Source organism: Oncorhynchus kisutch, linkage group LG26 (assembly GCF_002021735.2).
Source record: "Oncorhynchus kisutch isolate 150728-3 linkage group LG26, Okis_V2, whole genome shotgun sequence".
NCBI classification, from domain to species: Eukaryota; Metazoa; Chordata; class Actinopteri; order Salmoniformes; family Salmonidae; genus Oncorhynchus; species Oncorhynchus kisutch.
The window spans coordinates 26,223,751-26,250,162 of record NC_034199.2 but is presented as its reverse complement, the minus strand read 5'-3'; the positions used below and the strand labels follow the sequence as shown (position 1 = coordinate 26,250,162).

Below are 26,412 nucleotides of genomic sequence, written 5' to 3'. Positions count from 1 at the left end.
GAGCAGTTATAAATTAATGTATCAACTTATTGTAGGCCTGTGACTATATTTGACCTTTTCCACGCAGTTTTTCATAGTAAAATGAGACATGTATACAGGTTGTTTGAAGGCAAACAGACCAACTCTATTGGGTGTGCATACAGAGAGTTGGGTGGACTGTGTCATGTATATACAGTAGAAAATTCATACTTCGTAAATTATTTTGCATTAGTCATGTTATTCTTGGCATGCAGAGCGCATTCCTTCACCTGGTCTGCAAACGGTTTGCATGTGATTTATGAGCTAGAACAGTTACCTCTCTATTAGAGCAAATGTTCATGTTTAGGTACCCAGCGGCGCTAGGACCGCCCTCAGTTCAGACTGTAGAGGCAAACCTACGCATGGGTTTGAGTCGAAACGAATACACTGCTTCAGACCGAAAGACTCCTTGTGGATCTCGTTGACAGCGACTAGAAATTATAATTTGCCAGTGCGTTCTTTGAGCTTTCAGTGATGAACTCAGTCCAGGTTTATTTAACGCGTCTTGTCTCGTTTTTATCCGTTATATTGCCGTGAATTATGAATTTCTCACCGGTTTACCTCTTTATTCGTTTGGTCCTGTCGCTGGATAACTTTGGATGCAATGGGAATATGAATACGTGCGCTGTGGTCTGAAGCAGCAGCAGACTCCGAGTCGATCTACTGTAGTAGCCTTGATGGAAACCATGTCGCCACAGCAGGGAACTATCGGACAGAATAGGTCTGGCTCTTTGACAGGGGACAGCAAGCTCTGCGCGCTGCCAGACAGCAAAAAGGTAATGTGGATTCTGGATTGTATGGCATGGATGGTACTGAATTACTGATCTTCTTTTGGGTTTGTCACTTGCTCAATTCTATATGATCCAATTCCTGGTAGCATGCCATGCTGTTTGCTGTAGTAGGCTATTGTTGCCACAGTATAGGTTCAATGGGATTTGACATGATCATTAAACTTCCAGCCTAATCTGGGTTGTGTGCATTATTCACATATGCTATTGAGAGTTACTGGTCATGTTTTGTGTCACTTGGTTTCATGGATGGATTCCTGCGCTTTAACTTTAAATAGTATTTCACAAGGTTACTTATTAGTGGTTTATTTCATAATTTCAGACACCTGCTCCATAAATATAACATCGTTTATAATGCGACATAAGAAAATGATAAGACCCATTTTTGTAGCCTAATGCAGGCTAATTTGAAATGGATTAGTTATTCAATTTGTGTAAATTACTCATACCTAAATTACGCATGCCACCCAATGCAAATTTCGGCAAACAATTAGATAATCAATAGGGCAAGATAAAAAACAAAGACAGCATATTCTGAAAAATGTTTAACATTCCATTTCATCTATATTTACATTCCTCTGAGTCAGTCTCCTCAAAGTTTGATGAGCTAAAGATTGGTTACATTTTACAGACATATACAGTAGACCTATTCGACTTAAAAATGTTAAAATATGGAAGCAAATTAACAATGCGTCGCTGTAGTCAAAAATCTGCTCTAGATCACAAATCAATTGGGATTGATAGTCACCAGACAGACAAGAGTGGCGCTGTGTTTGAGGGGCTCTGCACTCACTGGGAGTCAATAGTTTGACTGTCTGGCCTTTCGCCCCACTCAGCATAATCCCATTTAGTTTTAGTTGAGTTAATGTTATAAATATGAATATGTTTCCGGTTCATTCTGGTGGACAATGTGCAAATATCACAATGTTTCCTTCAATTTAGCTACTCTTCACCATTAGAAGTATCTTTATTGCCCTACAAACCTAACACATAATATGTATTTGTAGTATACAGTGCTGTCAGAAAGCATTCATACCCCTTGATTTAGTCCACATTTTGTTGTTAGCCTGAATTCAAAATGGATTTATTTATTTTTTCTCACCCATCTACACACACTACCTCACAATGAAAAAGTGAAAACATGTTTTTAGAAATGATTGCACATTTATTGAGAATGAAATACAGAAATATCTCATTTACATAAATATTTACACCCCTGAGTCAATACTTTGTAGAAGCACCTTTGGCAGCGATTACAGATGTGAGTCTTTCTGGGTAAATCTCTAAAAGCTTTCCATACCTGGATTTTGCATCATTTGCCCATCATTTTCAGGTCCTGCCATCGGTTTTCAGGTAGATTTCAATCAAAACTGTAACTCAGCCACTCAGGAACATTCACTGTCTACTTGGTAAGCAATTCCAGTGTACAGTAGATTTCGCCTTGTGTTTTAGGTTATTGTTCTCCTGAAAGGTAAATTAATTTCCCAGTGTCTGATGGAATGCAGAGTGAACCAGGTTTTCCTCTAGGATTTTGCTTGTGCTTACTGTAGCTCCATTACGTTTCTTTCTTATCCTGAAAATCTCCCCAGTACTTAACGATTATAAGCATACCCATAACATGATGCAGCCACCACTATACTTGAAAATATGGAGAGTGGTACTCAGTAATGTGTTGTATTGGATTTGCCACAAAAATAAAACTTTGTATTCAGGACTAAAAGTGAATTGGCAGTATTACTTTAATGACTTGTTGCAAACAGGATGCATGTCTTGGAATATTTTTTATTCTGTACAGTATTGTAGAGTAACTACAATGTTGTTGATCCATCCTCAGTTTTCTCCTATCACAGCCACTAAACTCTGTAATCGTTTTAAAGACCCCATTAGCCTCATGGTGAAATAACTGAGTTATGGTTGCCTGTATCTTTGTAGTGACTCGATGTATTGATACACCATCCAAAACCTAATGAATAACTTCACCATGCTCAAAGGGATATTCAATGTATTTTTTTATATATTTTTTACCCATCTAACAATAGGTGCCCTTCTTTGCGAGGCACTGGAAAACCTCCCTGGTCGTTGTGGTTGACTCTGTGTTTGAAATTCACTGCTCGACTGAGGGACCTTACAGATAATTGTATGTGTGGGGTACAGAGAGGAGGTATTCATTCACATTTTTACTCCTTAACTTATTTAGGCTTGCCATAACAAAGGAGTTGAATATTTATTCACTCAAGAGATTTCAGCTTGTCATGTTTTAAGAATTTGTAAACATTTTAAAAACATGATTACATTTTGACATTATGGGCTATTGTGTGTAGGCCAGTGACAAAAAAAAAATCTACATTTAATCAATTTTAAAGTCAAGCTTTAACATCAAAATGTGGAAAAAGTAAAGGTGTGTGAATACCTTCTGAAGACACTGTAGTATGCAATTAATGTGTTGGTGATTACTGCTGATAATAATACATTCTGAGCCAACAATAATTCATCAAGAAATTAAGTTATAGCCCCCATTCTACCCCTGTTTGGAATATGTAACTGCACTCTGAAAATATGAGGTCAGTGGAAAGCTTGGCTTTACAGTTCATTAATTGGTAGTGGCAGGGCTATTCCTGCATAAAAAAATAAAATATATATACAGTACCAGTCAAAAGTTTGGGCACACCTACTCATTCAAGGGTTTTTCTTTATTTTTACTATTTTCTACATTGTAGAATAATAGAGAAGATATCAAAACTATGAAATAACACATATGGAATCATGTGGTAACGAACAAAGTGTTCTTCCTCCCCTATATATACTTCCTCCCCTATATATACTTCCTCTCCTATATATGTCTCTTCCCCAGCTCTGTTCCCGCTTCAGCATTAATTGTTGTTTGTCTTTGTATTACATGGTTCTGACGCTGTTCCATGTCTGTGCTAAATTAAATGTTCAACACTTTGCTTCTCATCTCCAGTGTCGGTTCTTACAGGTGGCTACTTTGAAGAATCTCAAATATAAAATATATTTTGATTTAACACTTTTTTGGTTACTACATGATTCTATGTGTGTTATTTCATAGTTTTTATGTCTTCACTATTATCCTACAATGTAGAGAAGAGTACAAATACAGACCCTGTATTGAGTAGGTGTGTGTATATGTATGTGTGTGTGTGTGTATGTTTTATTTTTTGGGGGAACTCAGTCAGGGTCTAAACTTCCTGTTGAGTTAAAATAGTAGGATTCACAAGGTGCAATTTTGAAACTTAGTTGTGCATCAGCAGTTTTCCTATTGTTATATGTCAATCACTGACAGGCACTCAATTAGCCCATGTAAGTTATGTTTTTTTAGATTGGTAAATTAGTCTAGTTAGTCTCGCCAGCTTTCCAAACTTGTAGTAATCATGTCTGAATTAAAGGTGCCCAGAGGCCCTAAACTCCATGTGGCCCCCATTTGATTGTGTTAGTCAATCTCACTCGGATATATTAACATGACATAAGTCATGGCAACATTTGTAGTATTGCCAGAAATTAGCTTTAAAACTGCAACAACAACCAAAATCTGTAAAGCATACTCATTTGTTTACTTTTTATAAATAAAATACTTTTCCTGCTGAGTTAATGTGAGTTAATATGTTGCAGCTAATTTTATAGCTAATAGGCTATGTCAGCATTTCCCAAACTTGGTCCTGGGGACTCCAAGCATGGCATATTTAGTTGTTTGCCCTAGCACTACACAGCTGATTCAAATAATGAACTCATCACCAAGATTTGATGATTTAAATCAGCTGTATAGTCCCAGGGCAAAAACCAAAACATGCACCCCTTCAGGTCCCCAGTACTGAGTTTGGGAAATACTGGATCAAGAAAGGTGAATGAAGATACAGCAGGACTTAAATTGTACAGAAATGCAGGAAATGAGGTTTAACTTTCGGACCTCACTAAAACACAGACCCTGGTTACGGCCCTGGGGAGTGGTGCTCGACCTTGTGCTGCTTCGTGTGTGTGTGTGTGTGTGTGTGTGTGTCTGTATCTGGGGGTGTTGGGAAAGGAAAGGAATCATGGAACTGAAGCTAGGAAAGTAGGATTGGAAGATAGGAAATGAAAGGGAGTTCGGTAAGGAGGATAGAGAGCAAGGAAAGCAAAGGAGGGGGGAAAGGAAGGGATGGGATCACTGAAAGGAAACTAGTTAAGTATGAAATTAAGATAGGAAAGGAAGCTAAGATACCAAACAGATGCATTTCTAAAAGTAATTGTGATATATTCATTTTTATCTTATTTTTATGAGAACTGAGGATGTCCTAATCTGGATGCCGTATATTAATTATGCACAAACTGATCCATAAAATGCAACTCACAAATATGTAGCAACTGTCATGTGAGCTCCCTCTCTGGCTTCTAGGTCACCAGGTTGCTCGTTATGGCGCACACCTGGCACCATCGTTACACACACCTGCACGTCTTCAGACTCCATCACCTCCCTGATTACCTTCCCTATATATATGTCACTCTCTTTGGTTCCTTCCCCAAGCGTTATTGTTTCTGTTTCATGTCTGTGCGCTGTTTGTGTTAATTGTTTTGTATTTAGTTGCGTTTATTTATTAAAACACTCACTCCCTGAACTTGCTTCCTGAATCTCAGCGCATCGTTACAGAATAACGCCTCACCTAAGGCAAGCGTCAGGGAGTGTTTTTGCTTTCGGATCATGACATATGTTTTGAAACTGTATTGGCATATTTCCAGCCTGTGATTTTTATTTAAAGATCCACTATGCAGAAATCGCTCCACCTTTTCCTGGTTGCTAAAATTAGAATCATTCTCCTAATTTCAGTTGATGTGACAAAACAAGCAAGTATAGTGTGAAGATCATTGTACCATCTAAACTACTGTGAAATATATTTTCTATAACCATGAACATATTTTTTTCATCTGTTTAAAGCCAGTGCACAAAACCAAAAGTATACTAAAATATAATATCCCCAAAATGTTTCATACACACCATAAGCTTATTTCTCACAAATGTGCTTAAATTTGTTTACATCCCTGTTAGTAAGCATTTCTCCTTTGCCAAGATAATCCATCCACCTGACAAGAAGCCGATTAAACTGCAGGATCATTACACAGGTGCACCTTGTGCTGGGGACAATAAAAGGCCACTCTAAAATGTGCAGTTTTGTCACACAACACAATACCACAGATGTCTAAAGTTTTGAGGGAGCGTGTAATTGGCATGCTGACTGCCGAAATGTCCACCAGAGCTGTTGCCAGAGGATTGAATGTTAATTTTTCTACCATAAGCCTCCTCCAACGTCGTTTTAGAGAATTTGGACAGAACTGGCATCCCAACCGCAGGCCACGTGTAACCACTTCAGCCCAGGACCTCCACATCCTGCTTCTTCACCTGCGGGATCGTCTGAGACCAGCCATCCGGACAGCTGATGAAACTGTGGGTTTGCACAATCAAAGAATTTCTGCACAAACTGTCAGAAACGTCTCAGGGAAGCTAATCTGTGTGCTCGTCATCCTCAACAGAGTCTTGCCTTGACTGTAGTTTAGTAGGCAAATGCTCACCTTCAATCGCCACTGGCACACTGGAGAAGTGTGCTCTTCACAGATGAATCTCGTGTTTCAACTGTTCCGGGCAAATGGCAGACAGCGTTTATAGTGTCGTGTTGGCAAGTTGTTTGCTAAAGTCAGCGTTAACAGAGTGCCCCATGGTGGTGGTGGGGTTATGGTATAGGCAGGCATAAGCTAAGGATAACAATTGCATTTTATCTGTGGCAATTAGTATGCACAGAGATACCGTGACGAGATCCTTAGGCCCATTGTTGTGGCATTCATCCGATGCCATCACCTCATGTTTCAGCATGATAATGAACAGCCGCATGTCGCAAGGATATGTACATAATTTCTAGAAGCTTAAAATGTCCCAGTTCTTCCATGGTCTGCATACTCACCAGACATGTCACCGATTGAGCATGTTTGGGATGCTCTGGATCGACGTGTACGACAGCCTAATCCAGTTCCTGCAAAAATCCAGCAACTTCACACAGCCACTGCAGAGGAGTGGGACAACCTTCTACAGGCCACAATTAACAGCCTGATCAACTCTATGCGAAGGAGATGTGCCATGCTGCACAAGCTAATTTGGAGGTCACACCAGATACTGACTGGTTTTCTGACCCACATCCATAATTTATATATATATATATATATATTTTTTTTTAAAGGTATATGTGACCAACAGATGCATATCTGTATTCCCAGTCATGTGAAATCCATAGATTAGGACCTAATGAATTTATTTAAATGGACTGATTTATTTTATATGAACTGTAACAGTAAAATATTTTACATTTTTGCATGGTGGGTTTATATTTTTGTTCAGTGTAAAAGACTCAAAAGCCAAACTTATGAACGGGAAGTCTAGAAATAGTGGAAATAGTGTTTCTTATTTTTTTATATTTACTTTATTTAACCAGGTAGGCTAGTTGAGAACAAGTTCTCACCAAGTTCTCATTCTTAGACTTGAGAATTACAGATCTATAACACACATTTCTATGATCATTTGGTCATGTAACCCAAAAAGTGACAGATTGCAGCTTTAAAGGTTGCATTCTGCTCATAACACATTGTGTCTGTGTCCCACTACTCACATACACTGAGTATACCAAACATTAGGAACACCTTCCTAATATTGAGCTGCACCCCAGTCTCCCTCAGAACAGACTCAATTTGTCAGGGGACGGACTATACAGGCTACTGAACGCATTCCACATGGATGCTGGCCCATGTTGACTCCAACGCTTCCCACAGCTGTGTCAAGTTGGCTGGATGTCCCTTGGGTGGTGGACCATTCTTGATACACATGGGAAACTGTTGAGTGTGAAAAACCCAGCAGCATTGCAGTTCTTGACACAAACCGGTGCGCCTGGCACCTATTCCCATATCCCGCTCAAAGGCACCTAAATCTTACCCATTGTACACCATTCAGATGGTGAACATACGGTACACAATCCATGTTTCAATTGTCTAAAGGCTTAAAAATCCTTCTTTAACCTGTCTCTTCCCATTTATCTACACTGACTTGAAGTAGATTTAGCAAGTGACATCAATAAGGGATCATAGCTTTCACCTGGTCAGTCTATGTCGTGGAAAGAGTAGGTGTTCTTAATGTTTTGTCTAGTCAGTGTATATTAAACATTTTGATGGAAATATATCTCCATAATCAGTCAAATCTTATTCTGCAGGACTGGGGATAGGTGAATTGAATATCAATTAATTGAATTTGGCTACTGCACTTCAATGTGAAGTGAAAGTCATCCAGTAAAATACTACTCGAGTAAAAGTCTAAAAGTATTTGGTTTTAAATATACTTAAGTATCAAAAGTAAATGTAATTGCTAAAATATACTTAAGTATCAAGTAAATAATTTCAAATTCCTCATATTAAGCAACCCAGATGGCACCATTTTCTTTTATTTAAATGTTACATTTTTTATTTTTTATTTTATTTTATTTTTTACAAATAGCCAGGGGCATACTCCAACACTCAGACATAATTTACAAATAAAGCATTTGTGTTTAGTGAGTCTGTCAGATCAGAGGCAGTAGAGCTGCCAGGGATGTTCTCTTGATAAGTGTATGAATTGGACCTGTCCTGCTAAGCATTCAAAATGTAACTAGTACTTTTGAGTGTCAGGGAAAATGTATGGAGTAAAAAGTACATTATTTTCTTTAGGAATGTAGTGAAGTAAAAGTTGTCAAAAATATAAATAGTAAACTACAGATACCCCAAAAAACGACCTAAGTAGTATTTTAAAGTATTTATACTTAAGTATTTTACACCACTGGTTGCAGTTCATCTTGTAACATCATGTCAAATGTATGTAATGTTATAACAAGGCCACCAGCCTGACCAAGCTATTTTGAGAGTGAAACCTTTTCCATAGTCATTAGATTTGCCATATTAAATGATGTGGTGAGAAATTAAAGGGGATAACAGGTTGGAATTTGCTGACTTAAAGGGCAAGTTGAAAAGAGGTTGTTAATTAAGCCAACCTTATTTGATTTTTGTCTGTGACTTTTCTCAGACATTTGTCTGTTGAATTAATGTATGCATGTTACCCAAGACACTGGCGGAGACGTTTACATTTTTGGTAAATGTAAATGTAAAAAAACGTCAAAATGTAATTCCTGTGGTGGTCTACTAAATTCCTGACATTGAGAGAGATTATGATTTATTTAGAAACATTGACAGTGTAGAGCGATGACAAACCAAACACTACATACTTCTCTCTCTCTCTCTCTCTCTCGCTCGCTCTCTTTGTTTGTTCTTTTTTTATGTTTCTCTTTCTCTCTCTCTCTCTCTCTCTCTCTCTCTCTCTCTCTCTCTCTCTCTCTTCCTTTCTTTCTTTCTTTCTTTCTTTCTTTCTTTCTTTCTTTCTTTCTTTCTTTCTTTCTTTTTATTTTTTTCTCTTCCCTTCCTTAATACCATTTAGAGATGTGGTATATGACTATATGACCTCTGTAAATGTTACTACAGTAAATAACATTAGACTATATAAATAATGACCAGTTGACCCAGTATTCTCTCCCTCCCTTTTTTCTCTCCATAGAAGATGAAGACCCTGGCCCATCGACGACAGTCTGCCCCCTCCCTGGTCATCAGCAAAGCACTTACCAAATCACGAAGCATGTCCAGGTACAGTAACAGCCTATCAGATACCTCTATTCAACTAAACTGCTACCTATCACTATGTGTAGTCCCTAATAGAGGTTTTCACATGTCCTACAGACACAAATTCTGAGAACTGACCTAGGACCCGAGTGGGTCTGGGTCCTAAATTCAGACTTTTGTCTCTGATCTGGGTTGAGCCTGATGTAATTGCCACAGATCTCAGGTATGTGTAGGGCTGTGGCGGTCATGACATTTTCACGAAATGTATCCTCTATTATTTCTTACAACCGATAAGAACTCTAGAACATCAGAATGGCAGTTACTTACCGCAATTCCATGTTCTGCTTAGACTAATCTGCGCTGGGCTCTCTCTGTAATTCCAACACAATTTTCGGGCTACCCAAGAGGAACCACCGGCGTTACAGAGGCAAGAGAGGGGAGATCCTGGTGAGATTCTCCATTCTCCATTCACCAGGCAGACAGGATAGTGGAGGCGGGGGGGGGGGGGGGGGGGGGGGGGGGCGTTGCCTCTTCATCAACTCCAACTGGTTTGCTAATTCCAGCGCAGTGGAGGTTTCGACACACTGTTCACCAGTCTTGGAATACCTGATGGTCAAATGCCGACCCTTCTACCTTCTGAGGGAGTTTTCAGCTGTTATTGTGACTGTTGTATACATTCCACCAAAGGACAATAAAAATAACAAGCTGGCGCTTAACGAACTATACAAAGCTATAAACAAGCAGGAAAACCTACACCCAGAGGCTGCCTTTCTGGTTGCCGGAGATTTTAATTCGGTGTCACTAAGGCACATGATGCCCAACTTCCACCAGCACGTCTCCAACGCCACCAGGGGCATTAAAGTCCTAGACCACTGCTATTCTACCCACAAGCAAACATACAAGCAAACCCTCCGTCACTCGGCAAATCTGAAGCTGAAACAGGAAGTACCTGCGATTCACTCCGCTGAGAAATAGTCACCAGAATCAGAGGTTATGCTGCAGGCAGTGTTGTAGTATCTACATATTGAGTGTCGGTCTTGTCTCTGTGTTATACTCGGTCTTGATTCGATCTCGGACAGTGAAGACTCATAATTTCTTGCCAAGACCAGCGGAGTAAAAAATCATAATTATCAGCTTCCATTCAGTCAGCGCATAAAACCGCTTCACCAGGCCAAATATATACACACATTTCTTGAAACAACAGCCTTTATATCTATTATAGACATGTTTGCGCAGTGGCGAACCTATAGGCCTTCAATGTGTGACAGGTTAGTACAGTGGCGAACCTATAGGCCTTCAATGTGTGACAGGTTGGTGATTCTGAAAGGACAGCAACTGTAATACCAGCACACTCATTTATGAGAGTACACTTTTTGTAAAACACAAAGGGCCAGTGGTGGAGTAGAGGGTATACGCAGGTATAAGCCTTATACCCACTTTTGTTTCAGCGGGCATAACTTATACTCGCTTCTTAATCTCTATTGATGTGTATCAAAGTAGTGTAGTGGAGGTATGTGATCAGTTATATAGAGAAATCATGCACAAAGTAGCCTACACAACCACAAAGCACATGAAATATATTCACATGCACACAGCCTTGTTTTAGCTGAATATCATCTGCAGGCAGCAAGAGTGTGCAGCTCTCAACTGGTTTTGGCTTGGAGCAGATCACAGAAGAATGTCATCGGTAGTCGTTAGGGTAGGAAAGATGTTTCAACTTATGTGATCTATCAGTAAATGCTAACTAAGGCAACAATGGGTATGCAAACCAGGTTTTGAAAATGTTTAGTCTGAAGTGTTGATTAGTATGCTATTTGTGATGCGCAATTGTCATCATGCGCTGCTTGCATCAGGGTGTAGACATGGATGGGCCTGGGTTGACAGAGGCCAACCCACTGGGGAGCCAGGCCCTGATAGGCCCACCCAATCAGATTGATGTGGTTTAAGAATTGTTGTGGACTTAGACCATCAAATGTGTGACTATTTTCTATAAAACAAAAGTATGATTTTGAGAGTGAAAATCTGAAAATCTATCGCTGAGCAGGCCATTTGGGAATTTTTGTGCAAATTCTGAGGATGCCCACTTCACACACAGCATGATGTTAAAATATAAGCAGTCCATAAACTCGAACATAATAAGCCAGTAGGTCCCAATCATAAGAATACAAAAACACAACCATTAAGCATTTCCTAATCGAAATGTACAACTATTACTTCCCATTGCAAAAACCATTTCACATTTAGCACAGTTTATGCTACAAACTAACTTGATAAGAGGCTTTAAAAATAGGTTATATTTGACTCAACGTTCCATGATGTACACTAAGATATTGTTGGCAGAATAGATGGATGCAGTTCAATGTATGATTAATATTATTGTCAATACATTTCTTGGTAGTACAACACATATTGATATCAGGTTGTAAATCACAGCTGGCCTGGTACATTGTTTACTGCCTCCATTCGGGATGCACTGTTTCAGTTTTCAATGACTCAATATTCTGGACAAAACGGACAAATGTAACTAAGGCTGGGAATGTTAATACAATCAAACTAGCAAGGGCTCCCGAGTGGGGCAGTGGTCTAAGGCACTGCATCTCAGTGCTAGAGGTGTCACTACAGACACCCTGGTTTGAATCCAGGCTGTATCACAACCGGCCGTGATTGGGAGACCCATAGGGCGGTGCACCATTGGCCCCGGGTTTGGCAGGTGTAGGCCGTCATTGTAAATAAGAATTTGTTCTTAGCTGACTCGCCTAGTTAAAATAAAGGTCCGATAAAAGAATTCAAACGATCACAAGTCAGTCATAACGTGGCTACTACGATAGCATATCTGATCATGTACTGTAGCAAACTAAAACCACAGAGTCTAATGTTAGCTAGCTGCTAGGAGGATGTCATGCCATTGGAGGAGTGGGTGAGTGACTGACTTTTTCCCCTCAACATTTTTTTGGGGTTGCTATACACAGCTAGAGATGCAGGTGTCATTTGATTAGATAGCAAGAACTTGAACGGCTGTTATCCAGTTAGCCTATCTCTTGCGTTCGCAAATTCACTCTGGCTATCTACTCCGATTTCAGAGCACTCTCATCTCAGTGTGCCAGAACATAGAACAACTGATGAATTTACAAATGTGCAATACCCACTGAATATAACCAATGTCAGTAAACGTAGGCACAAAAAGTAATAGTTCGTCAAGAACGCTCTAGATAACATGTAAACAGCCTAACCAGCACTGCTACGATGAGTAAAGCATGCCATGGCAGGCAAACTGCAGAAGGACGAGGAGGCTACAATTCCCCATTGTTTATCAGTGCAATTTTGATGGCCAACTATCTGAAAAAGTTTGACAGGGTTTATCTAATGTTCCTTTGTTATATTTGAGCTCATCTTGCTCTGGCTAGCATTAGTTGTTGATCTTGTTGTTGATGTGCATAACTGAGGGAGAGACAGCCTACCTTTTCATGGTCGTTTGATTAGTAGGACTGTAAAGTTCTCAAATGTACGAGGACTACCATGATGTTTACATATAGAATTTTCAGAAATTCATTCAGGTGTATTTTGTGGCTTTTGGCGAATGCGTTGTAATGATCTAAAGTTGCGCTGTTGCAACTTCCTGTAAACACAGTCCAGTTCAAAGTGAATGATGGCAGGCCCTACTGCCCATAAACACACAGTCCAGTTCAAAGTGAATGATGGCAGGGCCTACTGCCTGGAAACACAGTCCAGTTCAAAGTGAATGATGGCAGGCCCTACTGCCCGTAAACACACAGTCCAGTTCAAAGTGAATGATGGCAGGCCCTACTGCCCGTAAACACACAGTCCAGTTCAAAGTGAATGATGGCAGGCCCTACTGCCCGTAAACACACAGTCCAGTTCAAAGTGAATGATGGCAGGCCCTACTGCCCATAAACACACAGTCCAGTTCAAAGTGAATGATGGCAGGGCCTACTGCCTGGAAACACAGTCCAGTTCAAAGTGAATGATGGCAGGCCCTACTGCCCGTAAACACACAGTCCAGTTCAAAGTGAATGAAGGCAGGCCCGTGTGGCAAATGGCTTGTTTGTATAAAGGCTTACTGCAGCTCTGATTGGCTATAGCTCACCGGTCTGTGTAGACTCTAGTCCAGGACAAGACAGCTGTTTTTAGTCTGTTTTACTTACAGCAGTGTCTATTAATTGTCCAAACGCACGGCCACTTTCTCCACTTTATATTACTAAAGAATTTTCACAAATGCCTTAATATACATAATTCTCAATCATTCTATGAATTTATGAAAACCTGAAAATTACCATATCTAACTGGTCGCTTGTCAGGAAATGTTTTAAAAAGTGTCATATTCTTCCTGGGGGTGTATATGAACAGATTTTAATGTTGCTAAAATTCTTTCAGTTCCACTTTAAATGCAGCAATGTTTCCCACACCAGTTATTTTAACAACAGCAAGCGCACTGCAATAAAAACACAGTTCTACTCACCAGATGATGATCATTTAAAACTTAACTTCTTATTGAAAGTTATTCTTGTAAAGGGAGACGCTAACAAATTAGTAACAACATCTTATTTGATAACACCTGATGCAGCCACTGAAAACTAGCCCACAACAAAAGCTAGATTAAATCAGAAGATCACTGAAAATAACATTATAAAATATCATTATTGTTATAATCATTATTTTATAAATCCTTAGCCCTTCTCTGAAGGCATAGAAGGACCATCGTTTCCTACTGTGTTTGGGTTAGAAATCATTTGTAGAGTGGCTCCATTTTCCCTCAGAATGCATATTTTCACTATTCTCAATGTCAAAAGAAACCATATGTTGTTCTAACAAAATTACAATCATGGTCTTGAATTTGACTTGCATTTTTCTGGCCTCGGTCTTGACCTGGTTTTGCCCCTCCTCCCTCCGGTCTTGGTCTTGACTCGGTTTTGCCCCTCCTCCCTCCGGTCTTGGTCTTGACTCGGTTTTGCCCCTCCTCCCTCCGGTCTTGGTCTGGACTCGGTTTTGCCCCTCCTCCCTCCGGTCTTGGTCTGGACTCGGACTCGATTTGCTCCTGTCTTGGTCTTGAATCGGTCTCGCTTTTAATGGTCTAGAACACAACACTGGCCACATGACTGCTTTGCTAACACTGATTGGAATATGTTTCGAGACTCCGCCGATAACATTGATGAGCTAACCACCTCAGTCACTGGCTTCATTAGAAAATGCATCAGCAACGTTGTACTCACAGTGAGGGTTCGTGAGAAGGGTCTTTAATGCGGTACACACCCTCAAGGCTGCGGGCCCCGCCGGTATTCCGGGGCATGCACAGTACAGTTGGCAGGCATATTCAGAGTAATTTTCAACCCCTCCTTATCCCAGTCTGTAATCCCCACATGTTTTAAGATGACCACAATCATTCCTGTTCCTAAGAACTATAAGGTTTCATACCACAATGACTACCGCCCTGTAGCACTCACTTCTGTAATCACAAAGTGCTTTGAGAGGCTGGTTATGGCACACATTAACTCCACCATCCAAGCCACCCTAGACCCACTCCAATTTGCATACCGCCCCATCATATCCATAGACGATGCAGTCTCAAACACTACCCTCACTCACCTAGATAAGAGAAATACCTATGTGAGAATGCTGTTCGTTGACTACAGCACAGCGTTCAACACCATTGTCCTCTTCAAGCTCATCACCAAGCTTAGGACTCCTCCCTCTTAGAACACTTCCCTCTGCAACTGGATCCTGGACTTCCTGATGGGCCGACCCCAGGTGGTGAGGGTAGGCAACATCACCTCTGGCACGCTGACCCTTAACACATGGGCCCCACATAAGCTTAGTGTAAGCTTATTCCCCTTCTGTACTCCCTGTTCACCCATTACTGTGTGGCCACATATGACTCCAACACCATTATCAAGTTTTCTGACGACACCACGGTGGTAGGCCAGATCACCAGACATTTCAGCTCTGCTTTTAGCTCCTAAGAAACTTTGCAGTATTTCATTTTTTTGTGTGTTATTTCTTACATTATTAGCCCAGTTGTTTGTGTTATTACATACAGCCGGAAATAAGTTTTGGATATCAGAGCGGCGGTAACTCACCAGCAATACGACCAGGAATATGACTTTCCCGAATTGGATCCTTTGTTCGTACCCCTCAGGGCAATTGAACTTATCCCAGAGACTGCTCTAAGACGCTGCTGACGGAGAAGAGGTTTTCGGACTGGACTTCTATTACACCATCCACCGCTTCCGATTATATTACTCACAAATGTTCAGTCTCTGGACAATAAAGTAGACAAGCTCAGGGCAAGGATCTCCTTCCAGAGAGACATCACAACAATATGATAACCGCCATCGATAAGAGACATTACTGTGCAGCCGTATTCATCGACCTGGCCAAGGCTTTTGACTCTGTCAATCACCACATTCTTATTGGCAGACTCGACAGCCTTGGTTTCTCAAATGATTGCCTCGCCTGGTTTACCAACTACTTCTCAGATAGAGTTCAGTGTGTCAAATCGGAGGGCCTGTTGTTCCGACCTCTGGCAGTCTCTATGGCGGTGCCACAGGGTTTAATTGTCGGGCCGACTCTCTTCTCTGTATACATCAATGATGTTGCTCTTGCTGCTGGTGATTCTCTGATCCACCTCTACGCAGACAACACCATTCTGTATACTTCTGGCCCCTCTTTGAACACTGTGTTAACATACCTCCAGATGAGCTTCAATGCCATACAACTCTCCTTCTGTGGCCTACTCTTAAATGCAAGTCAAACTAAATGCATGCTATTCAATCGATCACTGCCTACACCTGCCCGCCCGTCCAGCATCACTACTCTGGATGGCTCTGACTTAGAATACGTGGACAACTACAAATACCTAGGTGTCTGGTTAGACTGTAAACTCTCCTTCCAGACTCACATTAACCATCTCCAATCCAAAATTAAATCTAGAATCGGCTTCCTATATCGCAACAAAGCATCCTTCACTCATTCTGCCAAACATACACTTGTAAAACTGACCATCCTACCGATCCTCGACTTCGGCGATGTCATCTATAAAATAGCCTCCAACACTCTACTCAGACAATTGGATGCAGTCTATCACAGTGCCATCGTTTTGTCACCAAAGCCCCTTACATTACCCACCACTGCGACCTGTACACTGTCGTTGGTTGGCCCTTGCTTCACACTCATCGCCAAACCCACTGGCTACAGGTTATCTACAAGTCTCTGCTAGGTAAAGCCCCACCTTATCTCAGCTCACTGGTCACCATAGCAGCACCCACTCGTAGCACACGCTCCAACAGGTATATCTCACTGGTCAACCCCAAAGCAATTCCTCCTTTAGTCGCCTTTCCTTCCAGTTCTCTGCTGCCAATGACTTGAACAAACTGCAAAAATCACAGAAGCTGAAGACTCATATCTCCCTCACTAGCTTTAAGCACCAGCTGTCAGAGCAGCTCACAGATTACTGCACCTGTACATAGCCCATCTGTAAACAGCCCATCTATCTACCTCATCCCCATAGTGTATTTATTTATCTTGCTCCTTTGCACCCCAGTATCTCTACTTGCACATTCTTCTTCTGCACATCTACCATTCCAGTGTTTAACTGCTATATTGTAATTACTTTGCCACCATGGCCTATTTATTGCCTTAACTCCCTTATCTTACCTCATTTGCACTCACTGTATATAGAAATAAAAATATTATACTGTATTATTGACTGTATGTTTTGTTTATTCCATGTGTAACTCTGTGTTGTTGTATGTGTTGAATTGCTATGCTTTATCTTGGCCAGGTCGCTGTTGCAAATGAGAACTTGTTCTCAACTAGCCTACATTGTTAAATAAAGGTGAAATAAAAATCAGGGACTTAAGTTTCTAGAATACCCCACAGTCAAATGATGACCGTATTACCACTGAAGAGTATTCTCCTCGGTTAATAATCACACCTGTGTATATTCCCCCTTAAGCCGATACCACGACGGCCCTCAAGGAACTACACTGGACTTTTTGCAAACTGGAAACCACATCCTGTGGCAACATTTATTGTAGCTGGGGATTTTACCAAAGCAAATTTGAGGAAAACACTATTGAAGTTCTATCAACACAATCACTGTAGTACTCAAGCTGCTAAAACACTCAACCATCGCTACTCCAACTTCCGGGATGCCTCGACGGCCCTCCCCCGCCCTCCCAGATCATGAATACATTTTGCTCATCCCTTCCTATAGTCAGAAACTCAAACAGGAAGTACCCATGCTACGGTCTATTCAATGCTGGTCTAACCAATCGGAATCCATGCTTCAAGATTGTTTTGATCACGCGGACTGGGATATGTTCTGGGTAGCCTTTGATAATAACATTGACGTATACACTGACATAGTGACTGAGTTCATCACGAAGTGGAAAGCGGATGTTGTTCCCACTGTGACTATTAAAAGCTGCCCAAATCAGAAACCGTGGATGGATGGCAGCATTTGTGCAAAACTGAAAGTGCAAACCACCGCATTTAACCATGGCAAGGTGACTGGGAATATGTTTGAATACAAACAGTGTAGTTATTTCCCCAATAAGGCAATCAAATAGGCAAAATGTCAGTACAGAGACAAAGTGGAGATGTAATTCAACGGCTCAGACACGAGACGTATGTATCAGGGTTTACAGACAATCATGGATTACAAAGGGAAAACTAGCCACATCGTGGACAACAACATCTTGCTTCCGGACAAGCTAAGCACCTTCTTCGCCCACTTTGAGTATAACACAGTGCCACTGACGTGGCCCGCTACCAAGGACTGTGGCTTTTGTTCTCTATGGCCAATGTGAATAAAACATTTAAAGGTGTTAACCTTCACAATTCTGCCGGCCCAGACAGTATCCCTAGCCGCGCCCTCAGAGCATGCGCAGAGCAGCTGGCTAGAGTGTTTACATATTCAATCTCTACCTATCCCAGTCTGCTGTCCCCTCTTGCTGCAAGATGTCCACCATTGTTCCTGTTCCCAAGAAAGCAAAGGTAACTGAACTAAATGACTATTGCCCCGTAGCACTCACTTCTGTCATAATGAAGTGCTTTGAGAAGCTAGTTAAGGATCATATCCTCTACCTTACCTGACACCCTAGACCCACTTCAATTTGCTTTCCGCCCCAATAGATCCACAGACGATGCAATCGCCATCGCACTGCACACTGCATACACATCACCGACAATCTGAAATGGTACACCCACACAGACAGTGTGGTGAAGAAGGCTCAATATTATCTCTTCAACCTCAGGAGAATTAAAATATTTGCCTTGGCCCCTAAGACCCTCACAAACCTTTACAGATGCACAATTGAGAGCATCCTGTCGGGCTGTATCACCGCCTGGTACGGCAACTGCACTGCCCACAACCGCAGGGCGGGTGGTGCTGTTGGGCCAATGCATCACCAGGGGCACACTACCTGCCCTTCAGGACACCTACAGCACCCGATGTCACAGGAAGGCCAAAAAGATCATCAAGGACATCAACCACCCGAGCCACAGCCTGTTCACTCCGCTACCACCCAGAAGGTGAGGTCAGTACAGTACGCACGCCCCCATCCATCGACGGTGTTGCAGTGGAGCAGGTAGACCTTAAACCTCCTCCTTGTCTACCTTCAAGTTCCTCGTTGTCCAAATCATTAAAGACATAAAATGGTCCAAATACACATGCACAGTCGTGAAGAAGGTGCGACAGTGCTTCTTGCCCCTAAGGAGGTTTAATATATTTGGCATGGGCCCTCAAATCCTCAAAAGGTTCTACACCTGTACCATTGAGAGCATTTTGACTGTCTGCATCACTGCTTGGTATGTCAATAGCACCACCCTCGATCACATGGAGCTACAGATGGTGGTGCGGACATCCCAGTACATCACTGGGGCCGAACTCCCTGCCATCCAGGACCTCTATCAGGTGGTGTGAAAGGAAGGCCAGGATAATTGTTAAAGACTCCAACCACCCAAGCCATAGACTGTTGTCTCTGCTTCCGCACGGTCTCTATGCACACTCACAGGCCCTACACACTTACACACACTGACACTCCAACACACCTGCAAACACTCACTCCATTATTTGCTCACACACAGAATATGCACATATATTTATACTGACTCTACACACACGCACGCACACCCACTCACATACTCTACAGTCATCATATACAGTACGCTGCTGCTAATCTGTTTATTATATATCCTGATACCTAGTCACCTTACCGCTATACACAGGTCGAATAAAATTTTATTTGTCACATGCAATTGGGAAATGCTTACTTACGAGCCCTTAACCAACAATGCAGTTCAAGAAATAGAGTTAACCTTTTGCGTGTAGGGGGCAGTATTTTCGTTTTTGGCAAAAAAACATACCCATTTGAAACTGCCTATTTCTCAGCCCCAGAAACTAGGATATGCATTCAATTGTCATATTAGGATAGAGAACACTAAAGTTTACAAAACTGTAAAAATATTGTCTGTGAGTATAAAAAACATTTGACATGTTTCTGTGGACATTATGGATATTATTTGGAATATACCTCTGCGTTGTCGTGACCGCTCTTTCCTGTGGATTTCTGAACATAACGCAACAAACAAACGGAGGTATTTTGGGTATAAAAATAATCTTTATGGAAGAAAAGGAACATTTGTTGTGTAACTGGGAGTCTCGTGATTGAAAACATCCTTAGATCATCAAAGGTAAACGATTAATTTGATTGCTTTTCTGATTTTCGTGACCTAGCTACTTAATGCTTAGTGTACATAATGTTATGCTTTGCTATCGATAAACTTACACAAACGCTTGGATTGCTTTCACTGTAAAGCATAATTTCATAAATCTGAGACGAGAGGTGGATTAACAAAAGGCTAAGCTGTGTTTTGCAATATTGCACTTATTATTTGACTGTTATTTAGCAATATTATTTGACTGTTGCGCTATGCTATTCAGCGGTTGCTGATGAAAATGATCCCGCTAACGGGATGGGTAGCGTCAAAAGTTTTAAGAAACTATTTACTAAATAAACTAAAATTTAAAAAAATGAAGTAACACAATAAAATAACGACGCTATATACAGGGGGTGAGCGAATGAGCGGGGGTACAGGTTAGTCGAGGTAATTCGTACATGTAGGTAGGGGTAAATTGACTATGCATTTATAATAAACAGCTAGTAGCAAAAGTGTAAAAACAAAAGGGGATGGGGGTGGGGTCAATGTAAATAGTCCGGGTGGCCATTTGATTAATTAATTGTTCAGCAGTCTTATGGTTTGGGGGGTAGAATCTACTAAGGTGCCTTTTGGTCCTAGACTTGGCACTCTGGTATCGCTTGCCGTGCGGTAGCAGAGAGAACAGTCTATGGCTTGGGTGACTGGAGTCTTTGAACATTTTTTGGGCCTTCCTCTGACACCTCCTAGAATATAGGTCCTGGATGGCAGGAAGCTTGGCCCCAGTGATGTACTGGACCGTACACACTATCCTCTGTAGCGCCTTATGGTTGGATGTCGAGCAGTTGCCATACCAGGTGGTGATGCAACTGGTCAGGATGCTCTCGATGGTGCAGCTGTAGAACTTTTTGAGGATCTGATGACCCATGCCAAATCTTTTTAGTCTCCCTCGTCATGAATGTCTTGGTGTGTTTGGACCATAATAGTTTGTTGGTGATGTGGACACCAAGGAACTTGAAACCCTCCATCCGCTCCACAACAGCCCAGTCGATGTGAATGAGGGAGTGTTCAGCCATCCTTTTCCTGTAGTCCACGATCATCTACTTTGTCTGGCTCACATTGAGGGAGGGGTTGTTGTCCTGGCACCACACTGCCAGGTGTCTGACCTCCTCCCTGCAGGCTGTTTCATCTTTGTCAGTGATCAGGCATATCATTGTTGTGTCGTCAGCAAACTTAATAGTGGTGTTGGAGTGGTGCTTGGCCACACAGTGGTGGGTGAACAGGGAGTACATGAGGGGACTAAGCATGCACCCTTGAGGGGCCCCCGTGTTGAAGATCAGCATGGGAGATGTGTTGTTACCTACCCTTACCAACTGGGGGCGGCCCGTCAGTCCAGGATCCAGTTGCAGAGAGAGGTGTTTAATCCCAGTGTACTTATCTTAGTGATGAGCTTTGGGTGTTGAATGCTGAACTGTAGTCAAACAACAGCATTCTCACATATGTGTTCTTTTTTTCCAGGTGGGAAAGGGAAGTGTGGTGTAAGATTGAGATGGTGTCATCTGTGGATCTGTTGAGGCGGTATGCGAATTAGAGTGTGTCTAGGGATTCTGGGATGATGGTGTTTATGTGAGCCAAGACCAGCCTTTCAAAGCACTTCATGGCAGTAGTCATTTAGGCAGGTTATCTTTGCTTTCTTGGTCACAGGGACTATTGTGGTCTGCTTGAAACATGTAGGTATTACAGACTAGGTCAGGGAGAGGTTGAAAATGTCAGTAAAGACACTTGCCAGTTGGTCAGCTCATGCTCTGAGTACACATCCTGGTAATCCGTCTGGCCCCGTGGCCTTGTGAATGTTGGCCTGTTTGAAGGTCTTGCTCACTTTGGCTACGGAGAGCGTGATCACACAGTCGTCCGGAACAGCTGGTGCTTTCATGCATGATTCAGTGTTGCTTGCCTCGAAGCGAGCATAAAATGCATTTAGCTCGTCTGGCAGGTACGCATCACTGGGCAGCTCGCAGCTGGGTTTCCCTTTGTATTCCGTAATAGTTTGCAAGACCAGCACCAGAGCCGGTGTAGTAGGATTCAATCGTAGTCCTATGTGGACGCTTTGCCTGTTTGATGGTTCATCTGAGGGGCCATAGCGCGATTTTTTTTTATAACCGTCCGGATTAGTGTCCTGCTCCTTAAAAGCGGCAGCTCTCGCCTTTAGCTTGGTGCGAATGTTGCCTGTAATCCATGGCTTCTGGTTGGGATATGTATGTACGGTCACTGTGGGGGGGACGTTGTCAATGCACTTGATGAAGCCGGTGACTGAGGTGGTATACTCCTCAATGCCATTGGATGAATCCCAGAACATATTCCAGTCTGTGCTAACAAAACAGTCCTGTAGCGTAGCATCTGCACCACCTGACCATTTACATATTGAGTGAGTCACTGGTACCTACTGCTTTCTACCTCAAAAGATCCAGTATCCATGCACATTGTAAATCTACTGCAGATCTATAAATCGGCAATCTACTGCAGAGATAGCTTGCAGAGTTCTGTCTTACTATCCAGATCTGTGCCCAAACAGTTCGAGCTCCTACTTAAAAAAATCCACCTTTTCAGAAATAGGATGTCTCTCACTGTTGCCGCTTGTTATAGACCCCCCCTCAGCCCCCAGCTGTGCCCTGGACACCATATGTGAATTGGTTACCCCCAATCTATCTTCAGAGTTCGTACTGTTAGGATACCTAAATTGGGATATACTTAACTTCTTCGGGCTAGGGGGCAGTATTCAGAAGTTTGGATGAATGAGGTGCCCAAAGTAAACTGCTTGTTACTCAGGCCCAGAAGCTAGGATGTGCATATAATTGGTAGTATTGGATAGACAACACTCTAACGTTACCAAAACTGTTAAAATAATGTCTATGAGTATAACAGAACTGATATGGCAGGCGAAAACCTGAGGATAATCCATCCAGAAATTTTTATTTTCAGCTCACCACTGATTACAATGGCTGGTAATTGGAATATAAAGGGAATACCTCCCAGATTGCAGTTCCTAGGGCTTCCACTAGATGTCAACAGTCTTTAGAAAGAGTTTCAGGCTTGTGTTTTGAAAAATTAGCTGGAATTTGTAGTTGTTCTAAGTGGCTACCATTTTGGCTGTAGTGTTTTTTGCCCGTTCCGGTGAGGGTGCGTACTTCTTTATTTATCTCCGGTAATGGTCTCCAGAATTCTCTGTCTTAAATTTGATTGTTTATTTACATATTAGGGTACCTGAGGATTTATTAGGAACGTTGTTTGATATGTTTGGAAGAAGTTTATTGGTAACTTACTGGATTCATTTGTATGCATTTTGAACGAGGGAAACCGGTGGATTACTGAGTCAAGCATGCCAATGAAACTGACGTTTTTGGGATATAAAGAAGGACTTTATCAAACAAAATGACCATTTGTTATCCTCTTGATACTAGCCATCCCGGATCCGGGATCGTGAATACAGCCTCAAGCTCATTACCATAACGCAACGTTAACTATTCATGAAAATCACAAATGAAATTAAATGAATATGCTAGCTCTCAAGCTTAGCCTTTTGTTAACAACACTGTCATCTCAGATTTTCAAAATATGCTTCTCAACCATAGCAAAACAAGCATTTGTGTAACAGTATTGATAGCTAGCGTAGCATTTAGCGTTAGCATCAGCAGGCAACATTTTCACAAAAACCAGAAAAGCATTCAAATCATTTACCTTTGAAGAACTTCGGATGTTTTCAATGAGGAGACTCTCAGTTAGATAGCAAATGTTCAGTTTTTCCTGAAAGATTATTTGTTTAGGAGAAATCGCTCCGTTTGGTGCGTCACGTTTGGCTACCAAAAAACCCCGAAAATTCAGTCATCAAAACGCCGAACTTTTTTCCAAATTAACTCCATAATATCGACTGAAACATGGCAAACGTTGTTTAGAATCAATCCTCAAGGTGTTTTTCACATATCTCTTCGATGATATATCGTTCGTGGAAGTGTGCGTTCTCCTCTGAATCCCATGGGAAAATGCCTGCAGCTGAAGATTACGCACCAATTTAGACAAAGGACACCGGGCGGACCCCTGGTACATGTAGTCTCTTATGGCCAATCTTCCAATGATATGCCTACAAATACGTCACAGTGCTGCAGACACCTTGGGAAAACGGCAGAAAGCTTAGGCTCGTTCATGGCAGATTCACAGCCATATAAGGAGACAATGGAAAACAGAGCCTCAAAAATTCTGCTCATTTCCTGTTTGAAGTTTCATCTTTCGCCTGTAGTATGAGTTCTTTGGCACTCACAGATAATATTGTTGCAGTTTTGGAAACGTCAGAGTGTTTTCTTTCCAAAGCTGCCAATTATATGCATAGTCGAGCATCTTTTTGTGACAAAATATTGCGCTTAAAACGGGCACGTTTTTTTTATCAAATAATAAAATAGCGCCCCAATAGCTTCAAGAGGATAGCTGGGACCCTTGTGATTGCAACCAGATGAAGATCTTCAAAGGTAAGTAATTTATTTTATCGCTATATCTGACTTTCGTGATGCCTCTGCTTGGTTGGAAAATTAATGTGATGCTTTTGTGCGTGGGGGCTGTCCTCAGATAATCGCATGGTGTGCTTTCGCCGTAAAACCTTTTTGAAATCTGACAAAGTGGCTGGATTAACAAGAAGTTAAGCTTTTAACTGATGTATAACACTTGTATTTTCATAAATGTTTACTATTACGATTTTTGTCATTTGTATTTCACGCTCTGCAATTTCACCGGATGTTGGCCAGGTGGGACGGTAGCGTCCCAATGATCCACAAGAAGTTCACACCGGCCGTCCTACAATCTAAACTAGATGCCCTCAATCTCACACAAATTATCAAGGTACCTACCAGGTACAACCCTAAATCTATAAACATGGGCACCCTCATAGATATCATTCTGACCAACTTGCCCTCCAAATACACCTCTGCTGTCTTCAACCAGGATCTCACCGATCACTACCTCATTGCCTGCATCCGTAATGGGTCCACGGTCAAACGACCACCCCTCATCACTGTCAAATGCTCCCTAAAATACTTAATCGAGCAGGCCTTTCTAATCAACCTGTCCCGGGTATCCTGGAAGGATATTGACCTCATCCTGTCAGTAGAGGATGCCTGGTTGTTCTTTAAAAGTGTTTTCCTCACCATCTTAAATAAGCATGCCCCATTCAAAAATGTAGAACTAAGAACAGATATAGCCCCTGGTTCACTCCTGACTTAAATGCCCTTGATCAGCACAAAAACATCCTGTGGTTACTGCATTAGCATCGAATAGCCGCCGCGATATGTAACTTCTCAGGGAAGTTAAGAACCAATATACACAGTCAGTTAGGAAAGCAAAGGCTAGCTTTTTCAAACAGAAATGTGCATCCTGTAGCAGTAATCCATGGAGAATAAGAGCACCTCCTCCCAGCTGCCCACTGCAGTGAGGCTAGGAAACACTTTCACCACCGAGAAATCTACTATATTCGAGAATTTCAATAAGCATTTTTATTCGGCCGGCCATGCTTTCCACCTGGCTACCCCTACCCCGGCCAACAGCTCTGCACCCCCCTGCAGCAACTTTCGTATCGTCTGAGATCCCTAAAGATTGGGGGAGACACTCTAGACCCAAACTGTTACAGACCTATATCCATCCTGCCCTGCCCTGCCTCTAGACCCAAACTGTTACAGACCTATATATCCATCCTGCCCTGCCCTGCCTCTAGACCCAAACTGTTACAGACCTATATCCATCCTGCCCTGCCCTGCCTCTAGACCCAAACTGTTACAGACCTATATCCATCCTGCCCTGCCTTTCTAAAGTTTTCGAAAGCTAAGTTAACAAACAGATCACTGACCATTTCGAATCCCACCGTAACTTCTCTGCCATGCAATCTGGTTTCTGAGCTGGTCATGGGTGCACCTCAGCCACGCTCAAGGTTCTAAACGATATTATAACCGCCATCGATAAAAAACAGTACTGTGCAGCCGTCTTCATCGACCTGGCCAAGGCTTTCGACTCTGTAAATCACAGCATTCTTATCGACAGCCTCAACAGCCATGGTTTCTCAAATGACTGCTTCGCCTGGTTCACCAACTACTTCTCAGACAGAGTTCAGTGTGTCAAATTGGAGGGCATGTTGTCTGGACCTCTGGCAGTCGCTATGGGGGTGCCACAGGGTTCAATTCTCGGGCTGACTCTTTTCTCTGTATACATCAATGATGCCGCTCTTGCTGCTGCT

The 26,412-nt window shown here is 41.9% G+C and overlaps 1 protein-coding gene across 1 annotated transcript in view; it reads left to right on the top strand.

Moving 5' to 3' along the window:
• Positions 1-409: 409 nt before the first annotated feature.
• The window catches only part of LOC109871213 (rho GTPase-activating protein 20-like), a 54,404-nt gene continuing 28,401 nt past the window's right edge, over positions 410-26,412 (top strand). The window contains exons 1-2 of the mRNA XM_031806243.1: positions 410-794; positions 9,409-9,494. Of these exons, the coding sequence (XP_031662103.1) occupies positions 618-794; positions 9,409-9,494 (263 nt within the window). The 5' untranslated portion in view covers positions 410-617. The remainder of the gene's footprint in view (positions 795-9,408; positions 9,495-26,412) is intronic.